The sequence below is a fragment of the Stigmatopora argus genome, chromosome 12 (genome assembly GCF_051989625.1).
Source record: "Stigmatopora argus isolate UIUO_Sarg chromosome 12, RoL_Sarg_1.0, whole genome shotgun sequence".
NCBI lineage: Eukaryota > Metazoa > Chordata > Actinopteri > Syngnathiformes > Syngnathidae > Stigmatopora > Stigmatopora argus.
This window is the reverse complement of record NC_135398.1, coordinates 15,407,070-15,428,261: the sequence shown is the minus strand read 5'-3', so window position 1 is coordinate 15,428,261 and position 21,192 is coordinate 15,407,070. Positions and strand designations below refer to the sequence as shown.

Below are 21,192 nucleotides of genomic sequence, written 5' to 3'. Positions count from 1 at the left end.
GGTCCCCACCTCTCTTCCTCCATTACACTGAGCACTGGCTCCCCTCAAGGCTGTGTACTGAGTCCTCTTCTGTACTCCCTGTACACATACAACTGTACACCGACCCACCAGTCTAACTCCATCATCAAATTTGCCGATGACACCACTGTGGTCGGACTCATCTCAGGAGGGGATGAGTCGGCCTACAGAGATGTCAACAAACGGTCTTCGTGGTGTTTGGTGAACAATCTCACACTAAACACCACGAAAACTAAAGAAATAATCCTGGACTTTCACAAACCCAGCACAGATCTGGCCCCACTCCTCATAAATGAAGTATGCGTAGACAGGGTCCAGTCCTTCAAATTCCTGGGGGTCCACGTCACGGACAAGCTCTCCTGGTCTACCAACGCAACAGCAGTAGTGAAGAAGGCCCAGAAGCGACTCCATTTCCTGAGGGTACTCAGGAGGAACAACTTGGACACTAAGCTTCTGGTAACCTTCTACAGAGCCACTGTGGAGAGCATCCTGACATACTGTTATTACAGTGTGGTACGCTGGAAGCACGGCAGCAGACAGAAAGGCCAGTGATCAACACTGCCCAGAAGATCATCGGCTGCTCTCTGCCCTCTCTGGATGACATTGCCAGCCCTCGCTACCTCAGCAGAGCCAGGAACATTGTCAGGGACCAATACCACCCTGGTCACAACCTGTTCCAACTGCTGCCCTCTGGCATACGCTACAGGTCTCACAAAGCACGGACAAATAGACTTAAGGACAGGTTTTTTTCCCATTGCCATCAGGACTCTGAACTTGAGCTAGCACGACACACAATCCCTTCTGTGCAATAACTTCGGGGTGTGCAATAACAATGTGCAATATCTTAGAAATCTGTGCAATATTTTAGAATCTGTGCAATACTTTAGAATTCTGTGCAATACTTTAGAATTCACCTAGCCGGGATGTGACTTTTTATACTTTTATACTACTATTTATGTTTTTTTACTGGGAAAACACACTTTGAAAAGCTTGGAGTAGCACCACCAATTTCGTTATACGCAGCTGTGTATGATGACAATAAAGGGTTTTGATTTGATTGATTTGATTTGAAAGTCGGGGTGGAATATATTAACACCTTTGCCTCGGTTATTGCACAAAAAGGTTTAGTGTAACGTAAGATTAAAACTTATTTTTAAGTGTGTATAGTAATCTAAATTCATTTCAGTTACATTTAAAGTTTATTATGTTACGAGCGCATTGACGTCAAGTCTCTCTCCTGTCCTTTCTTTCTCGTCCGCGTTAAGACGCTACCGTCTGTCTGTACTGAATAATGTCACATTTTCGAATTGACGATCATAACCACTAGTAACCCCTCGATTATCGCGGTTAATGTAGACCAGACATGACCGCAATAAATGAAAAACCGCTAAGTAGGGTCACCCCTATTAAAAAAAAAAAACAACACTTGTTTTTCTTCAGTGCTGAGTTTTAGTAGCAAGCGGAGGACAGGGGAGTATCTTCCGCTTGCAAGTTTCAGCATGGATTTTTATGAACTTACAAAAAAAAATAGTTAACAAAAAAACATTTCCCCCAGAAAAAAACATGATGTAGTGAAGCCACGATAGTTGAAGCCGCGATAATCGAGGAATTACTGTAGATAGGTATTTGTTAGTTTGTGAGTACGTGGTGAATTGGAGCAAATAAAAATATGTTTTTCAATTGCAATATCCCATTTTTGGTGTTTTTTCAGAGTTTGGGAATGGATTAATTATATATATATATATAATATATGTGTATGTATATATATATATGTTTTAATAGTTTATTCGAGTTCAGTATTTGCATTATAAATTTTTTTCACACAAATTTTTACACTTGCAAATAAATATCGGTTATCGGCCTCCTCTAACAACTAATAATCGGTATCGGTCCTGAAAAAAACATAATTCGATCTCGATGTCAAATCCCAACTGACCTCTATCCACTTCTTCATCACTATCTCCGCTCTCATCGCTGCTGCCAGATCGATCCGAGGATGAAGACCCTGACTCCGAATCGGAATCGGAATCCGAACCGCCCTCTTCACCTCCTTTGCTTCCTTCCTTGCTTTTGTTCTTTTTGAAGCTCCAGCTTTGGACTTTTGCCTTGCCACCATGGTGAGCCAATAGTGTACTTTGCATGTGCGTGCCGATTTCACCACCTAGCAAACTAATGTCCAATTCCTGTCCGTCATCCTTCACACCAGACACCTCTGTAATGGGCTTTGGCTGGTTGAGGTGCATGACGGGTTGTGGCGGGGGCAGTGATTGCTGGTTCTGAATGAACTCATCTCGGGCCGCGCTGAAGGTAAATTGCGGGTCTGGAAAGACCGAGAGTTCGGTGCGGCTGACGCCATGCAGTGCCGTGCCGAGCATCAGCTGACGGTCGTGATCTGGGACACTCCACCAGGTGGGAAGCTCGGAGGTGTGCGGGGCAAGCGCCAGACGCTCTTCCAAGGAAGGGTGTGGTAAGACTCGCTCACGGAGGCGACGTAGGAGGCTAATACGATAAAGTGTGCGGGATGCACGCTCCTCCGTGATGGGAGCCACCGTCTGGGGAAGTGCTGACACATCTGTGTAAAGTAAAAAAAGACTAGAGGTTTGTGATCAACCTTCAGAAAATTGGTCAGAGCAAAGCCCCAAAAAATATGAAATTAAAATGATTTGAGCAAAATAGTCAAGTCACAGTTGAAAATTATTTCACTGGCTACGTGAGGGAAGTGTATAGCTTCGGGAGTAAAATAATAATATTGCAGCAGGTCTTGGAACCTACTAACCACAATAAACGAGGTCTTACGGTAAATCATTTCTAAGGGGACTTTGTCCACTTTCAAATTAGGAGGTGAGGTAAAGTGAATTTTTGTTTTCTTCCTATGTAAATATAGTGGCCTGTTTTTCAAATGTATTTTTTTAAGGTTTGAGACTGCCTTTGAGAACAAGAGTTGGCTCCATCATATTAGTTTAAATAACCATTAGTTTAGAATGACTCTTTTTGTCCCATGTAAGAAAATAACGTTTTCTTATTTTATAGTAAATAGCTGGCTATGGTTATCAGAATGATAAAATAGCGATGCTTCATCTAACACGGTATATATTACAGTGCAGCTCATTACATTTGCAAAAATCCGATGACATGCTTTGATAATTACGGTGTTGAATGCTACTTTTACAATGGGATATTTAGTTATCGTCAAGTAGCAGTACTGTATTTACCCTCATCCCGACCTGGATGCAGGTGGCAAACTCTCCGGCACATGCCTAAAAAAGAGCGGAAGTATCGACTAAGGCTTTCATCTGTCTTTTTATCCAGACGGGCAAAGGTACGGAATCGCGTCCATTCATAATCTAGTTCTTCGCCATCAAGAAGGCCCGGATCCTTTTTTATTCTTTCCACACCGAAAGTTGAGACCACTCGGTAGAAATCACATTCCTCTCTACGTGTCCACCTGCAGTAACACAAATTGAATTGGAAGACTGAACAACATGAAATTGACTCGGAGTTGAGTAAAAAAATCAAAATGCCTTTTAAAACAAACGTTCAGATAAACACAAGGAATCAGCATACCTTTGCTGTCGCTCTTGCCGTGCTATCTCTTTAAGCTTGGTGGCTTGCTCACACCTTCTGCGTCTGCGGTCACCCTTTGCCTCTGCTTCAATTTTTAGCTGCTCCTGTCTGTAGCTGCGCTGGTAAGCTGTGACCAACCGCCGTAAGCGTGCGGTAAGTGATGAACTAGAGGGCCAGTTGCCTCCACTTTGGTTCTGGTTTGAAACATTTTCCACAATCAGCGGAACCACCTTATCTCCGGCAGAAATGTCATCCTCCATCTTCAAACCATCAGGCTGGGTAACGGGACGGTTAATAGGAGTGTTAGATGCATTTCAAAAAATATTTCAGAGTAATGAAGATTAAATAATTAGCGGTATGCTGGACCTCGTCATAAGAATCTTTGGGATGTCTAGATGCAGGCTTGAATTCTGGGTCTTCTGAGAATTTATCATAGTCACCTCTGTAGGAAACAAGTGATAAGCATGTGAGCTCTTAATTGATAAAAGAGAAAGATAGTAACATATTGAACACATACAGCAACAATTAAGGTGTGTGTCCCTATTTAATAGACACTGTATGAGATAAATTGATTATCATTCAGCTAAGGCACAAGTAAGCCATTACTGACTTGTTTATATTTGTGTGAATGCATTTTCAAACAGGTAGTAAAGTATCTGCATGACTCACTCATCCCCTAGCTCGCCATCTGCAGTGTGTTGCTCAGCATCAATAGCCTTGTCATCTGGGCGTCCCACTCTCTCCAGGAAACAGAGACGGGGGTCAGCACGCATGGTCGTATACATCTCATAGCCTGGTTAACAGAGAGACGGTCAGACAGTCAGCTCCATCTTTTGCTGAACCTGGCCATAAACAGCTGAAAGGTTGGAGGAAAGCTTTGGTGTTCTCTAAATTGGTCTTACCGTGTTTAAACACTCCAGCCAATAGCGAACGGTCTGCCTCACCATCCCACCATCCTGCAGGCACTTCTTGCTGCTCCATTTCTGGCATCCAGATATCAACATCTCTGAAAATAAACATATTTTAGTCAATTGTTTATCTCGGGTAGATAAAAAAAAAAGAAGAAGCTAAGTCTAACATTGGTAACATTCGCAAACATCTATGCAGGATACCTAATGTCAGCGCCTTTCAGGACAGACTCGGCATGTTCACCGATCACTTCCTGTTTCAGATAATAGAGCATACGCACCCTCAGCAACACCCTAGGTGATAAGAGGTGTCATAAACACATGGCACTATAGTAAACACATGCTGCAAAACAGGTTTCTCCACTAACTTGTTGCACTGGTGTTTGAGGTGTTTACGATAACTGTCATCAAGAAGCAGTGTGTCTGGGTTGTACTTCCGAATCCACTCCACCTTCTGCACATCAAATGTGCTCTGAGCTTTTACCCTCTTACCCTTTCTGCCTCTGGGGACAGGGATGGAAAGCCCTAAAAAGAAAGTAAGAATAGTGGAGCAAAGTAAAAAATCATTTTACTGCCCAGGAGAGGTCGTAATTGCCCAAGAAAGGTAGACTATTCTCAATTCCACATAAATTGAAGCCATGACAATTTTCCTACCGGAGTGGTTGAGCAAGGTTTGGGGCTCACGTCCGTTCTCTGGTGGCGTGATGAGTTCCCAAATAAAACTCTTAATGTTTTCATCTCCACGATAGTGAAGAAGACAAAATACCAAGATGACACGGCATATTGTCTCCACATCACGCTCACTCAGCCGTCGTTTACATCGAGCATGCGAGAGGATATCCTTCCAGCGGCCCCAACTGTAAGATGGAGAAAGACTGAAGTTTTTTAACATTTCATAGTTATTCCAACCAAAACAATGCTTTCTAGCTCTTTGCTAGTTAGTTAGTACACATTGACAGAATGGTCATACGCATCAAGAGGATAGAAACCCAATGGATAACATGCTAGTAGACTGCAAAAATTCTGGGTGTGACATATTTAAAAATATTTTTGTGGGTGGGGCCAAAGCAGCTGCGAAAGAAAGACCAATAAAGACCTAAAGTCATTATTAAGCCTTTTCTGTCACTTATTTTTTTTGATGGATTTGTGTCCAAAATTGAGTCTATCATTTTAAAATCACTTCTTGGAGTATTTCATACCACTTTTAAAAATTTGAAAACTAATTTAATATGCAATTTTACATACCCATAAACAAGCATGTGTTTTTCCACCCGAAAACAGTCAGTGCGACCATAGCCCACTCCACTGTGACGATCGGCACGTCGGGAAGAACGAGAGTGTCTTGAATTCACAGGTGGGTACTCTTCATCACTGTCCGCATCTGATAATTCTGCACCCTCTCCTCGCAACGTGGAATACTGACGGGTTTGCTTTCGCACTCTGGGGGTGTCAATAACAAGTGTGTTCTAAGGGAGAGAAATTAATTTAGCGTTATTCTGCAAAATCGGAGAGAAATACGCATACACAAGCAGTGGAAATAACCTTTCGGTTGATTGTGTCCATGTCTATGTCAGCTTTCTTGGCCCACTTTTCCCAGAATTCTGGATCATCAAGGGCAATATCATTACGGTTCTCCGATGCCACAAAGCTGGCCTTTGAGAAGGTGGAACCCTTGCCCTCGCTCTCTATGGTAATGGTGGTGGCTCTTCTCTGAAGGATCTGGTCAATGTCTTCCTCACAAAAGCGACTACCCTCATCGTTCTCATCCATGATGGCAGCATAAGCCCCTTTCCTCAGTAAGTCCTCGATCTCCTTTTTTGAAAACTGCTGGATCTTTGAAATTGACAAAAAAAAAATGGATTAAACTGTGAGAAAACAGTGCTCCCACAGGCTTCATCAAGATAAATTTAAGACCTTTTGTTTAACGCAGCCAGTGTAATGTCAGTTATACCTTAGAATAAACACTCATAAGTCTCATAGGAGAAGTGAATAGGACCGTGTATTACTAACGCTTACAATTGATTGGCTAAAATAGTACTGGCACTAACCAAATGTCTGCTTGCACAATGAGTGGCCATTTCCTGGCAATATGTTCTTAATGTTACATTTTTCTCCACTATTACACCAAGATATATAATATCAAGTTTTCTGTGTTTTTTTCCAGTACTGCTGGAAATTAGAGTATCAAGTAAAAAAATTATGTGGGGATTTTAACATAAAATATGAGAGGAAAAAAAGTTAAATTAAGCATACTGTGAAAAACTCAAAAAGATTTCTCCATTAGCAGAGGTTGAAGAAATTTCAGTTACTTGGAGCGAGTGTCTTTCACGTGAAGGTAATTTATACGAGGTGTTGTCTGTCCCCCTTTAAGACTATTTAAGAGCCCGTGGGATCCCGGAGTATAAATTTTATGTGACTACTAGGGAATCTTTTTTTCTCCTTACCCCATTAACATTACTGTCTTTGTTGCCACTCATACTTTGCAAGACGGCACGGTCAAGACCCAGCTTTAGACTTGCTTTATCCAGCATCTCCCTCTCGTAGGAATTTCTTGTAATCAAACGGTAGACCTTAACTGCCTTTGACTGACCAATACGATGACATCGAGCTTGTGCCTGAGGGAGTTAAAAATACAACAAAACAAAACAAAAAAAACTTTTTAATGCTGGGAGGTCAAAGTAGATTACAGGACATCTTTGACTGAACAGTACAGTGTTGAGTATTTACCTGCAGGTCATTTTGAGGGTTCCAGTCTGAGTCAAATATGACACACGTGTCAGCAGCAGTGAGATTGATACCTAAGCCGCCAGCTCGGGTACACAGCAGAAAGACAAAACGGTCCGAGTCAGGCTTGCTAAAGCGATCAATGGCAGCTTGTCGTAAATTGCCACGCACTCTTCCATCAATTCGCTCATAAAGGTATCTATAAAATAGAAAAAATAAAAATTTAGAAACAGACACACGTGCAATCAATTAAAGAAAATAAATGCAAAATGTCCTACCTCTTGTTGATGAGGTAGTCCTCCAGAATATCTAAGCAGCGCACCATTTGTGAGAAGATGAGAACTTTGTGACCACCAGCCTTTAGACGTGGTAGCAATTTATCTAGTAAGACAAGCTTTCCAGCAGACCGAATTAGAGCTTGCAAATGGAAGTCAGGTGCCATAGGGTCATACACCTGACGTAGCTCTGCTACAATCTTCTCCTCCGCACCTGGGTAAGAGAGACAAGGCATCAGCATCAAATAATGTTACGTTTTTAAAAGAAAACACAATAGAAGGATTAATACACAATGTTGTCAGGTTTTTTTTTTAGAACTGCTTTGCAACATACATTCTACTTAATTTAACATCACGATTGACGCACCCACAATTTGGCAGGCGAAAAGAGACAGTGTTTTCTGAAATAATTAAAAAAAAACGTCCGAAAAAGAATGTAATGATGATATAAAATGCAGGAGTCTGATGCTTAAACAGGCAAGAGTGCTTGCTGAGCACTGCTAATGCCCCAGTTATCCATAGGGAACAGGGGGTGAAAGCATAATGACTCATATGTATTTTTGTATAAATATTCTGCAATACTATGTGGAGAAAGGGGCCTATTGTCCAGTGCAGCTTTTAAACGGAAATAGTTTTCTAGCCAAATTTGATGGGTGTGGCTTATAGGCAGAAAATGTCCATATTTAACTCAGTAACTACATACAAATTATGCAACTTTAAAAATAGATTTGCTTTATCGAGTACTATTTAATCTTTGGAACATTATGTGACATGGCAAAAAGATATTGTGCAAGTTTTGTCCTAAAACTATCACAAATAATGCAAAGTTCTTAGTTGTTTTTAAATGTACTAAGGATCTTAGAGCATATAAATAACTAGAAAAATAAAAAAATCACTTGCAATTCCTAATTATGTTATCAAAACAAAATCAAAAGGTCAACTCAAATCAAGTGTATTTGCATAAAAGACTACTGAGTGAGATGTCATACCATTGATGAGGTAAGGATGGTTGCAGCACTTCCGCAGCTCCATCATAGTGTTGAGCAGGTTAGGGACATTGCTGTTACTGTTTGCCCCTAAACTGAGAAAACTGAAGTTTCTCTCCAGGATAGCCCGATAGTACTTCTTTTGAACATCCGTCAACTCAACCTTGAGAGAAAGAAAATAATTTTTAACAAAGAAAAACAAAAACTAAAAAATCAACAAAAAATTTGGAGAAAAGCTTACTGAGGATGTTGCAAATTGTTGTTTTAATCATATAGAATTGTCATAGTGAGAATACATGGAAAACCTTTTACTAACTTCAATGATAGTCTCCTGTTTCGGTGCGAGATTTTTCTCAACATCCTCTTTGAGCCTTCGCAACATCATCGGCTTCAATATAGCCTGCAGCTTCTGAACCTGAAGAGTCAAAAGGGAGAATAGAGCTTACTTACTCAGGGTCAAATTTGGGAAATAATCAAGAATATTAAGTTAATGTTAGATTTCATATTTTACTATTATAATCTAAAGGTAAACAATACAACATTTATAAAAGCTGAGGTGATGACAAATAAATTAGCACCTGTTCCTCTGTTTTGAGGTCACCAAATTCCCTAAGGAATTCAATTTCAGAAGGAAACTGAGCAGGCTCCAGGAAATGAAGCAAGCTGAAGAGTTCTTCCACAGTATTCTGCAGAGGAGTGCCAGTCAACAGTACCTTGTGTTCCTAGGGACAAAATTAATAAAGTGACCACAGAATCAAAGAAGATACTCTCTCAACACTGCATAATATTCTACTTGGGTCAACTAACCAGTTCCAACATATTCAAGCTGTCCAACAACTTGCAGTTACGATTCTTGAGGCGATGGGCTTCATCAATGATGACACAACGCCATGATATCTCCCTCAGCTCAGGGCAATCAGACAATACCATTTCAAAAGTTGTGATCAGGGCATCAAATTTGTATGCTCCTGGGATTAAATGTTCCTGTATACAAAATGGTGACAACAATGAGAAATGTTAGGTTTTCACTCAATCAATTGCTATTAAGCTTACCTTGTCGTCTTTGCAATACATCTCATATTGTTGGATCATCTGCCTGCTTGCCAGGCTGCCATGGTAGACGATAGCATTCATGTTGGTCCATGTGGAAAATTCCCTCTCCCAGTTGGTGATGGTGGAAAGGGGAGCAATGACTAGGAAGGGTCCCTGGATGCCAGTAGCATAAATCTCTGAAAGCAGAGTTATGGACTGGATCGTCTTTCCTAGGCCCATTTCATCTGCCAGGATACAGTTTTGCCTGAGATACAAGGTGATCAGAGAAAGAAAATAGTTAAAAGATATTTGCCAATTTCCTTCCCAAACTCTGGAAAATACATTCAGTATAATCTTTCTGAAGGATGAGCTTCAATAGGAGTATCGTATATTCTCCCATATAAGCCGCACCCTTAAAATTGCATTAAAATCGTTGAATTAAACAATTTCTCATGTATAAGCCGCCCCCCTGATTCACAATTTTCACCTCCATATTCATGGTTTTAATAGGGAGCACAAATGTGCTACTTATCTCATTTTCAGAAGCGCTTTATCCTCACTAGGGTCACAGGGGGTGCTGGAGCCTATCCCAGCTGACTTTGGGCCAGAGGCGGGGGACACCCTGAATTGGTGGCCAGCCACTTGGAGGGCACAAGGAGACAATCAACCATTCACGCCCACACCCACACCTAGGGTAATTTAGAGTGTCCAATCAGTCTGCCACGCTTGTTTTTGGAATGTGGGAAGAAATCGGAGTACCGGGAGAAAACCCACGCAGGCCCGAGCAAGAACATGCAAACTACACACAAGTGGACCGACCTGGATTTGAACCCAGGTCCCCCACTGTGAGACCGACGCGCTAACCACTCATCTGCCGGGGCGCCCAAATGTGTTACTTTGAAGGGACAAATCTTAAGAAAAATCATTGCACTTGGTATTTCTGAGACACTGTATGAATCAAAAGCACGTTATTAGGGTCAATATCATAAGGAAGTTAGTAATTCATCCAATAATGGTTTTTTTCTTACTGCAAAACAGAAAATAATCAACAAATTGTAAATGCCAATTTGCCGACATCTACTGGTGAAGCTGTACCCTTGATTCATCATTTTTCTTAGTTACAAATACGACTTACGTGCAAGAAAATACGGTAATAAATAAAATAACTTTCTCATGATGCTAGTAGCATGTCACTCTCAAATTGGAAACCAAAATATAAATATTGGTGAATTCATATATTAAGGTTCACCAGGGAAATTAATGGCAGGTTAAAGCTTAAAGCCCCCTTCATTTTTTGGGATATGTTTGTGCCGGTCCCACCTGCTTGTTTAGAACCAAAAGACAAGTCATTGCGCTATAAAAAAATTCTCTTTTGAAAAATTGGTTAGATGAGAAAGGAAATTTTCAGTTACACGCATAGTACAGCAAACGTGTATACAATTGGATTGGATAACTTTACTCATCCCGTATTCGGGAAATTTCGTCGTCACAGTAGCAAGAGGGTGAGGATGCAGGAATAGGAAAGGCATTTTAGACATAAATAGATAGGTAATAAATAATTATGTATAGGTATACAGAAGGCAGGAGAATGCCTTTTAGGAAAAAGGAAGGAAAACTGGCGGTCAATTTCAAAAGAAAGGATGACAAATTTTACCTATTTAAGCAATGTTTGGTTCTTATTGTTGTTACAACATTGTAAACCAAAGTAAAAATATGACGAAAATAAAAACTCACAAATTAGCGGTGCTGTTGCGTAGTTCATGCAACTAACTTCAAGAGGAAATGACTAAGTGGAAGCACTGCAGTGTGCACTGAAGAAGGTATGGGTTTTCAACAAAAAAGACATGAAGGGAGGAGTTGGGACGTTGCCTCAACAGTCGTTCTACTTACAAGTGAAAATTCCAGAAGCCTGTCTTTTCCTTATTCGTGCGTGCATTTGGGAATGACTATTGGTGAACCTAACAGATGCATTCAGAACCATAACTATTAGCGTGACTGGTAAATAAACCAAAAACTGTTTTATGAGTAGCAGGCATCCACTGTCAAATGCACCGCCAGCTTTGCTGGTAGGATAGTGTTGCAGAGGCTACGTTTAAAAAAGCGAGGTATTTATTAGTACATGCTAAGTGTTTTTCAAGACTCCTGGTGCCACTACAAAAGAACGAGGCAAACCACCTAATGTAAATGTATTTTAAAGTATGGGTAGCCATAATTTGGTACGATAAAGCTTTTGGTTGCTACCTGCTTAGACGCTTTGTTTGAATTCAGAGTCTCTACGGATTTTATCAATGAAGTTGTTTCTACTGAAAACGTGATGCCACTGAACAAGGATTTAAAGTTGACCATGGTTGCTGACACTGACTGCAAAAGGAAAAATACCCGTAGTAAGCTACAACCACACTGCTATGCTAGCACTGCCAGAGGACTAGGCATTTTCATAGCGCACTGGATTTTATTGCAGAAGAAACCTCCATGCATGATTTTGTTTCAACTGATCCAGCCAGACAGTTTAACTAATTCGATTTCTGCTGAAACAAGAAGCACCTGACTGCAATCCACTGGTTGCACTTCTAAGATACTTGTTTGGTGGAAAGGTTTCCTCTTATGGGTTGGAACAAAAACCTGCACCCTTTGTGGAATTAATTGTGCAGGTCTGCTCCATACGATGCAGGGTGCCATAACTATAACACCTTTTATCTTTCAAATTTGAAACTTCAAATTTCTGTGAATAGGTAAATAAAATACTTTACAAGAAAAAAAATACAAAAAATATGATTTTAAAAACTATTTTTGTTGTTCTATTGTGCAATAAAGATAAGAAAACTCCCTCATTACAGTATGAAAATTAATTAACAATAAAACCTGCAGAAATTTTGACAGGCGTCTATTTTTTTTATAAATAATTAGCTTTCAAACCAAAAGTACCGTATTTTCACGACTATTCGGCGCATCGTATTTTACGCCGCAGTGTCAGTAACGAGTGCTATTTCTGTATTTTAGACACACAAAGCACGCACTGTTTTTTTAGACGCATATTTATTATATATTATATATGGATGAACATCGAAACGCAATAGCGCTGGCTACCGGAAGTAGCCTATTTCCGGGTTCCGGTGCGCAGTGACTGCTGGGGAATATAGTTCTTGCACGCTACATCCACACGCTAAAAACACGTTTTTAAAAAGGCAACGGAAACAAAACTGAGTTCGGTTGTACTTTATTTAGACATTTTACAACTTACTAACGTCATCACCCACAAATTCATCAAAGTCCTCATTTTCTGTGTCCGAATTAAACAATTGCCCAAATGAGTCTTCCAAAACGCCGGGTCCCGCGATTGTAGTTCTTAAGCCTCCGGGAATGACGGCAAGCTCAGAGTTATTATATAATATATATATATATATATATATATATATATATATATATATAATATATAATATATTATATATATAATATATAATATATATTATATATATATATAATATTATATATATATATATATATATATATATATATATATATATATATATATATATATATAGTTCACAGTCTAGCTTTGAATGCTCTGTTGACGCCAACATTTAGCGGCAGGATTTCTTTTGTAAATACAGCCGAAATGACGGCCAGCACCAAATTAGTGTGCTCGCCGTCATACTGACTGTACAGACGCTCCCCTACTTGCGAACGAGTTAGGTTCCGAGCGATTGTTCATAAGTTGAATTTGTTTGTAAGTTGATTCAGTGCTATATTTTGTATTATAATTTATGTTTAAGGCCTATACAAGTATATTGAAGGTTTATATAAGTGCATTTGTATGTTTAAGGCTTGTATAAGTAACACGCATTGGTTTGTACTGAAAAAAACATTTAATAAAATGGAGAGAATATGTACAGTACTGTATAGAGAGAGATTTATGTATTAGAAACTGGCCGAAAGAAGCGATCTAACGACGATTGCACAGTTTTCTTCTTTTTGTCATCATAAATGATGCGGTAGCACTGTATGGCATCATTCAATTGATTTGCAAACTTTGTGCAACGTTCAATATTTGGGTCCTGCTGCTCGATCTTTCTGTTTATAAATGGTACTGACGGTCGAACGATTCAAGTTGTATGCCCGTGCAACACTCACCACTCTCACGCGCATCAAGCTTCGTTATTATTGCCACTCGTTTCAAATGAAATGGCTTGCCTCTTTCTTGCACCTCCCTCAATAGAAGCTTTTCGCTTTTTACCAACCATATTCAATAATGGATGCACGAGATATTTAATGATACAAATGAAAAAGGTTCTTTGCGCACTGGAGATACGTTCACGCACTTCCGCATTGCAACGAATTGGACAGAAGAAGGTAGATGCTGGGTGAGCTGAGCTCTCACAGCGCCAGGCGTCGGTATTGGCGGCGGAAAGAAGCACTAAACGGAAAAAAATACAAAATCGAACTTACGAACATTTTTCGACAAACGCAATTTGCAGACATGTTCGTATGTACCGTTGTTCGTAAGTCGTATGGTCGTAAGTAGGGGAGCGTCTGTATTGAAGAACTGGGTGTATTAAGAACTCTATATCCCAGCAGTCACTGCGCAGTACTTTATCTACGGGAAAATAGTAGAGTTGGGGGCTGCTTTCCGTAGTTGTCCTATAGACTTGATTTATTTTATTTTATCGTGATGACAATTTTAGTATTGGTCCATATATAAAGCGCACTGGATTATACGGCACCCTGTCTATTTTGGAGATTTTTTTTTACTTTTATGCGCGCCTTATAGTCATGAAAATACGGTAGCTGTGCATAATTATATAAACAAAATAATCACCTCAAGACATCATCACGATTGGCGAGCAGACTATTTTCAGCCTCACAAAAAGAAAAGTATATTAAAGAAATGTATATTTACCTCACTAGGCCATTTAAAAAATAAAATAAAAGTTGGATGAACTTAACCCTTTTTACCCAAGTTAAGTTAACAAGTTTTAGATTTTTGCAACATTATCATCACATTTGCGTGAAATGGGGAAACCTTTTGATATCCAGTAACAGAAGAATTAGAGGCTGTCCTCAAATGAGGACTGCTGGTTAAAAATAAGGCAGATGTTTGAGAACAGGAATTTTAAGAGGCATTAAAAAAAAACGACAGAGAGGCTTCACTTGGATCTTTTAGTGGGTTGGCTCGCTGTTGTCCTGCATCTCATAATCACTCATTTTGGCTGTGTTATAGTGATGGGACGAGCAACACTGGTGCATCAGGACTGTGCCGAGAGCTCAAGAGTGTGATCCTTATATTGGTGCATGTATTGCTTTAAGAAAGAAACAAGATACAGGAACTGTATCCTTTGGATGTGCTGTGCCAAAGTGTGTTTATAAGGAAACAAACTGTCAGCATGTCGTGGGTTTGTTGGATGGAGTTTTGCATAATTATGGATTGTTCTAACATGTTTTCCCCAGTGTGGAATCATTTGGATCATGTGGCGCCAAGCAAGGTAAATGTTTTTCTTCATTGAGCATTATTTACTTTTTTACACCATTTCTTACTGTGGCGCATTGCACTCACTTTATCAGTTTGACAAGTGAATGCAATGCTACACCTTAGTTTTTACTCTGTTCTGGTAAGAGGTTTGAATTGTTTTCAGATAAATTAACTTTTTCTGTTATTGTAGGTGAAGTGTCCACACTGCTCCCTAGAGCTATCTTACATCAATAATATCACTTCATCCATGCTGAGGCATTGTCGCCTTAGACGAGCAACGACACTCCACTTTGGTTCCTCAATAAAAATTGATAAACTCATCACTTTTTTGTCTTTTATTTCATAAGATTTAACAGTTAACAAAAATGGGTAGAGAAGTTAAAAATTGTAACTCTGAATTGTAACTCAAATTTGCTATATTTTACATATCAACTCAGTTTAGCATTTTCACAAACAAGGAATTTCTTTACCTGCGATGATTTTATAACTACTGCAGGGGTCACTATTGGGCGACAAACACTATCAAATATAGTGGGATCAGTGTGACACCTGTGGTGTAGTGTGTCAATATACACTCAAAGTATCACTACTGTGTTATAGTCATTTTGCTTTCGTGCTCTGTGTAAGCAAACCTCTCTATTTACCATCTTTTTGTCTACTGAACGTTGGTGTGGAACTAGCGTTCACATTGCATCACTGCTCCCGTTCTTTGTGGTGTTCGGGTAGTGTAATTGCATTTCAAATGTATCAAATTTTATCGAGTTTTTATACATATTCTTGACAAAAAATATTTGATGATAGCGATCGTTGTTTTATCATCCAGGTCTGGCTGCTTTAATCATAATTTTTCTTTTCATTAGACTCCCATGCGCATACTCTCATTGATACTCATCGATTAGCAACAGCATAACAATGTTATTGAATGAATTATATAGTACTTTAAGTGTTGAAATGACCAAAAAATGTACGCATTTATTTTTACTTTTAAATTCTGGGTATGGCCCTAAGGGAATTACATTTAAAATATGAATTGTTAATGACTCTCGTTCAAAAAGGACTTAAAACATAATCTTATAACAACAACGTCAACATGGCCAATTAATAATTGAATGAGGTTTTTTTTAGTAGGATGATTCATGTGAACGGGTGTAATACGTACCTGTTGTACCAGTTAAAAAGCAGCCAGTTAACACCTTCTAGTTGGTACTCTCTAAGGATGTTGCCATTGTTGTACTCTCTTGTCTCCTCCAACTTCTTCCATGAGCCAGCCTGTGGACGTGTCTACAGCGAGCACAGAGTAAAAAATTGCAGTGTTTCAACTTAAAATTTACTTAGTTTTTAATCCTCGTGAATGACTGGAATTAAGAGGTAAATGAATGCATTCTGTTCTTACTTTAACATTAGTTGAAGTCAAAACACAAAACCAGTTAAAAGGCTGTTGCTACCGAGAATGTCAATCATTACCATTCTCTTAAGACGAGGTTGTCGGTTTTGTATTTTTTTGAAGTCTTCAACTTTGCCCTCGTCTACGTCCTCATTCAGCTCCCAGGTTGCATCTTCATAAGGCAGAGAGCACCACTTGATCAAGTAGTAAATCACAGGCTAGGTGAACGGAGGAGAGTGTCAGTTAGTATAGTTTTTGAATTGTCACTTTCTTTCGTTCAGAATAATGATATTAGTTTTAGTTTCTTCTACCTCGCCATTGTCCTTGTCTAAACTGTGCGACACATCAAGGATCCTATCTACTTCCACATAGTCTGGATTAAAGAGCTCCTCCTCCTGAAGAGTAATAATGCAAGATAAAAACAGCATCATTTTAATGCAATGACAGTGGTAAACAAGCTGCAACAATAACAAAACGTTTCAACCCTTACCTCATGGAAAAAATGCCTCATCTGTGCATGTTTGGTCTTGAACCTTTTGATTTTTTGTTGGATTCGCTTGTCTTTCTCCAGCTGCGCCATGCTCGCCCATTCACAGTGCAAGTATGAACTGGGCACAATAACGCAAAGTTGTTTGTATTGTGCTGCATTGTTTTATTGACTCAAGCTCCAAATAAAGGCTGCATTTTACCGGTCAAGACTGTATCACTTACTAGTTCTTGTATTTCACGAAGAATTCTTCAACATTGGTGTATTGGCCTAGGGATATCTAGAAGTAAAAAGTATGTTTGTAAATGTGCTTCATAAATTTTAGTAGTTAATTTTAAATGCAATTGAATGAGTAAATATATAGAACCATACTTCTTTTTTGGTTAAGCGCATTGAAAGGACTTTATCTACAACGGCAGCATCTTCTTCACTTGGGTTTTCCTTCAAAAGAAAAGGGAACATGATATAAACGAAGAGGGATAATAAAATACGGTACACTAGAATTGGGCAATGTGGGCAAGAGAAATACAACTTTTGTTATTTACAATAACAATAAGTGATATCCTACCATTACTTTTTTTGCAAATCTCACTTTTGCTTACACCATTGTTTCCCAACCATTTTTGAGCTGTGCCACACTTTTTGCACTGTGAAAAACTAATGGCAAACAACCATCTAAAATCTAATTTAAAACCATGTTACCTATATTTACATTGTGGGCATACAGACTTTATGTCGCCAAAAGTCGATGCCTGTGAAACCAAACAAAGGTTCACGTTACATTAGAAATAAGCAACAAAATGACTATAATATTGTAATATTACAATTTGGATCTTGTAATGTTACAATATGGACTTGTTGTTTTTCATATTTCAATCTAAATCTCGTAATATTACAATTTTTCTCTTGGAATATTATAATGTGTGACTTCTTGGCAGTTAATTTCTGTCACCACTCCTGATCATCGCTCATGGTACACCAGCGTGCCGCGGCACTGTGGTTGGGAAACACTGGTTTAGAACATTTATGGATAAAGACGAAATTAACGCTAAATAAGTAGGACTACTGTCTAAAGCCTTGAATGAAATTCTCGTGTTAAAAAGAAAAAACAAATCAATCTCTTATTTTAATGGATTTAAAGAAAAAAAATTGCTGCTCACTGCCTGACTTTGTAAAAGTGAGTGATCAACAAAACAGTGGTTGTTTAGTTAACATATCCTTTTGTGATCACCATCATGTATGTCAGCAGCGGTCTTAATGGTTAACTAGCTTTTATGAATTATCACCAACTATAGTAGTCAATCGAAGAGTGGAAGTTTGTAAAGCAGCAATAATATTTTAAAGCTTGAGCTTCTCCAATCTTGCCAGAAATGTCAATGCTCAACCCACCACAAAGAACTGCATGCCGGGTAGCCCGTCACCATGCAAGTCAATTTCCTGGTGGACATGTGCCGCTACGGGTGCTGCACTGATGGAGGCCACAGCCGCCGTAGTTGTCATCACATCAACATCCTCCTGCTCGTCTTCATCATCCGTTATCTTAATGTCCAGGTCTTCTGTGTACTTTTTCCTGTTAACCACCCTATTAGAGCGCCTCTTCTGGAAAGAGGAAGTATACACGTTCATTATTAAATCAAACAAACACCTCAAGTAACTGTTGGGGTTTCAAACGTTGTGCATGAAGAGCTAATTAAAACACAAATACAGTAACACACATTATAGAACTTCAACAAAAAAACTTTCAGACCCTTTATACAAAATTCTGATATATAGTAATATAAGATACTATAGACTCAACTTACGAACATCTGATTTGCGACCATTCAGAGATACGAACACCAGCTGACTGGTCTATATTTTCATGTAAAGCCATAATTCTACTTACGAATGCTTTTAGGTACATAATTTTCAGGTTACGAAACATTTTGAGATGCAAATGAGTGCCTCAAGACACGAAAACAAGATCCACGTTACGAAAACGTTAATACATTTCCTGTATCCATTATTTTATTTTGAAATTATCGCGGATGCATTGCTTCTTGCTTGACAATTTCAGTACACTTTACTGGGCTCTCATTGGCTTTCTCACCCAACTGTCCATGTTTTTTGACCGCAGTTCGTCATTGTGTGCTTGTACTTATGGTTGGAAGAAGTGCCTTCGACGAACTCGCAGTCGACAAAAACTCTTCATGTTTCAAGATTCTGTTATGTTTTTTGACTGCCATTTTTGCTGGCCAAGTCCGGTCCTCGAGAGTCACTATCTAGTCTGTTTTCCATATTTCCCTCCTCTACAACACCTTAATCAAATGATCAACTCATCAGCAAGCTGTCCAGAAACTCGATACCGATCCAGATTATTTGATTCAGGTGTGTTGGTGGAGGGAGATATGGAAAACACTCGCAGAAATGTGCACTTGGCATCAGGACACCCTTGGCCACAGTTCGATGATCGACTTTGTGGTAGTGTTATCAGACCTGCGGCCGCATGTCTTGGACACTCGGGTAAAGAGAGGAGCGGAGCTGTCAACCGATCACCACCTGGTGGTGAGTTGGCTCCAACAGTGGGGGCGAATGCCTGTGCAGCCCGGGAGACCCAAACGTTTCGTGAGGGTCTGCTGGGAACGCCTTGCGGAGCCCCCTGTCAGAAGGAGTTTCAATTCCCACTTTCGACAGTTTCTCACATGTCCAGGAAGCGGCGGAGACATTGAGTCGGAGTGGACCACGTTCAGCGCTTCCATTGCTATGGCGGCAGCCCGGAGCTGCAGCCGCAAGGTGGCCGGTGCCTGTCGTGGCGGCAATCCCACACAGATGGTAATGGCCAAGCGGCACACGGCTCTTGTCGTTTCCGAGGAAAAAACCCGGGCATGGGAGGAGTTCGGCGAGGCCATGGAAAACAGCTTCGATGAAATTTTGGTCCACCATCCGACGTCTCAGGAGGGGGAAGCAGTGCACCATCAATATAGTGTATGAATCGGTGGGCTGAATACTTTGGAGACCTCAACTTCACCGACACGCCTTCCCATAAGGAAGCAGAGCCGGGGGACTCTGGGGCGGATTCTTTTATCTCTGGGGTCAAAGTCACAGAGGTGAAAAAGCTCCTCAGTGGCAAAGCCCCGGGTGGATGAGATCTGCCCGGCGTTTCTAAAGGCTCTTGATGTTGTGGGGCTACCTTGGTTGACATGTCTCTGCAAAATCAAGTGGACATCAGGGACAGTGCCTCTGGATGGGCAGATCAGGGTGGCTGTTGCCCTTTTTAAAAAGGGGGACCAGAGGGTGTGTTCCAATTATCGGGGAATCACACTCCTCAGCCTCCCAGGCAAGGTCTATTCTGAGGTATTGGAGAGGAGCAGTGTGGTTTTCATCCTGTCATGGAACAGTGGATCAGCTCTACACCCTCAGCAGGGTCCTCGGGAGGGCATGGGAGTTCACCCAACCAGTCTACATGTGCCTTGTGGACTTGGAAAAGGCATTCACTGTGTCCCCCGGGGAGTCTTGAGGGGGGTACTCCGGGAGTATGGGGTTCCAGAACCCCTGATACGCAGGGTCCGGTCCCTATATGACCGGTGTCAGAATCTGGTCCGTGTAGCCGGCAGAAAGTCAGATCTATTTCCAGTGGCCTGCGCCAGGGCTGCCCTATGTCACTGATTCTGTTCATAACTTTTATGTACAGAATATCTAGGTGCAGCCATGGTGTTGAGGGTGTCCACTTTGGTGGCCTCAGTACTGCATCCCTCTTTTTGCAAATGATGTGGTTTTGTTGGCTTCATCAGGCCGTGATCTCTAACTCTCGCTGGAATGATTTTCATCACCTTTAAATCTGAGTCCATGGTCTTCAGTCGGAAAAAGGTGGTATGCGCTCTCCGGGTAACCCCTGTCAACCCCATTTCAGGAGTACCCTTGTCCCATTTCCGGGGTGAATGTGATTCATGCAAAATTGATATAAGATGTAGAAAAAATAAGTGTAGGACAATTTAAATCAAACTGTTATCATGTTTTACATGAATTGAAATAGTGTGAAAACTATTGAAAAAGTACAGCATAATGAAAATAAGTTTATCTTTGTGTTTGGGTCCTTTTACGTGCGTTTTACAGCCACTTATTCCACCATGTCCCACACTGAAGTTGCACTTGCATGTTGTGCAATGTGCAAAAGTCGGTCCTTTTGGAGACAGCGTCAACATGGGATATTTCGTTCAATAAGAAGCAATAAAGTTCTATGAGTGCCTGGATTTCTTAAAAGTTTCATCCAAACTGCAATCCATTTTGCGCTTATTCCGAGGAGGTTTATTGCTAAGTGCTGTGTACTCCTACTTGAACTTCCTTTAGAACAGGGGTGTCAAACCGGTC

At 40.3% G+C, this 21,192-nt stretch overlaps 1 protein-coding gene across 3 annotated transcripts in view; it reads right to left on the bottom strand.

Annotated features, from left to right (window-relative positions):
* chd8 (chromodomain helicase DNA binding protein 8) overlaps nucleotides 1-21,192 on the bottom strand; it is a 37,990-nt gene that overhangs the window by 10,357 nt on the left and 6,441 nt on the right. For all 3 annotated transcript variants that reach the window (XM_077614880.1, XM_077614881.1, XM_077614882.1), the window contains 26 exons: nucleotides 18,235-18,444; nucleotides 17,218-17,286; nucleotides 17,070-17,125; nucleotides 16,849-16,966; nucleotides 16,670-16,753; nucleotides 16,439-16,576; nucleotides 16,134-16,255; nucleotides 9,529-9,772; nucleotides 9,283-9,459; nucleotides 9,054-9,197; nucleotides 8,792-8,890; nucleotides 8,479-8,638; nucleotides 7,493-7,703; nucleotides 7,218-7,413; nucleotides 6,935-7,105; nucleotides 6,033-6,323; nucleotides 5,736-5,956; nucleotides 5,145-5,347; nucleotides 4,859-5,015; nucleotides 4,695-4,784; nucleotides 4,485-4,588; nucleotides 4,252-4,375; nucleotides 3,949-4,024; nucleotides 3,583-3,857; nucleotides 3,231-3,463; nucleotides 1,955-2,590 (listed from right to left, as the gene is read on the bottom strand). In XM_077614880.1, the coding sequence (XP_077471006.1) occupies nucleotides 1,955-2,590; nucleotides 3,231-3,463; nucleotides 3,583-3,857; nucleotides 3,949-4,024; nucleotides 4,252-4,375; nucleotides 4,485-4,588; nucleotides 4,695-4,784; nucleotides 4,859-5,015; nucleotides 5,145-5,347; nucleotides 5,736-5,956; nucleotides 6,033-6,323; nucleotides 6,935-7,105; nucleotides 7,218-7,413; nucleotides 7,493-7,703; nucleotides 8,479-8,638; nucleotides 8,792-8,890; nucleotides 9,054-9,197; nucleotides 9,283-9,459; nucleotides 9,529-9,772; nucleotides 16,134-16,255; nucleotides 16,439-16,576; nucleotides 16,670-16,753; nucleotides 16,849-16,966; nucleotides 17,070-17,125; nucleotides 17,218-17,286; nucleotides 18,235-18,444 (4,609 nt within the window). The remainder of the gene's footprint in view (nucleotides 1-1,954; nucleotides 2,591-3,230; nucleotides 3,464-3,582; nucleotides 3,858-3,948; nucleotides 4,025-4,251; nucleotides 4,376-4,484; nucleotides 4,589-4,694; nucleotides 4,785-4,858; nucleotides 5,016-5,144; nucleotides 5,348-5,735; nucleotides 5,957-6,032; nucleotides 6,324-6,934; nucleotides 7,106-7,217; nucleotides 7,414-7,492; nucleotides 7,704-8,478; nucleotides 8,639-8,791; nucleotides 8,891-9,053; nucleotides 9,198-9,282; nucleotides 9,460-9,528; nucleotides 9,773-16,133; nucleotides 16,256-16,438; nucleotides 16,577-16,669; nucleotides 16,754-16,848; nucleotides 16,967-17,069; nucleotides 17,126-17,217; nucleotides 17,287-18,234; nucleotides 18,445-21,192) is intronic.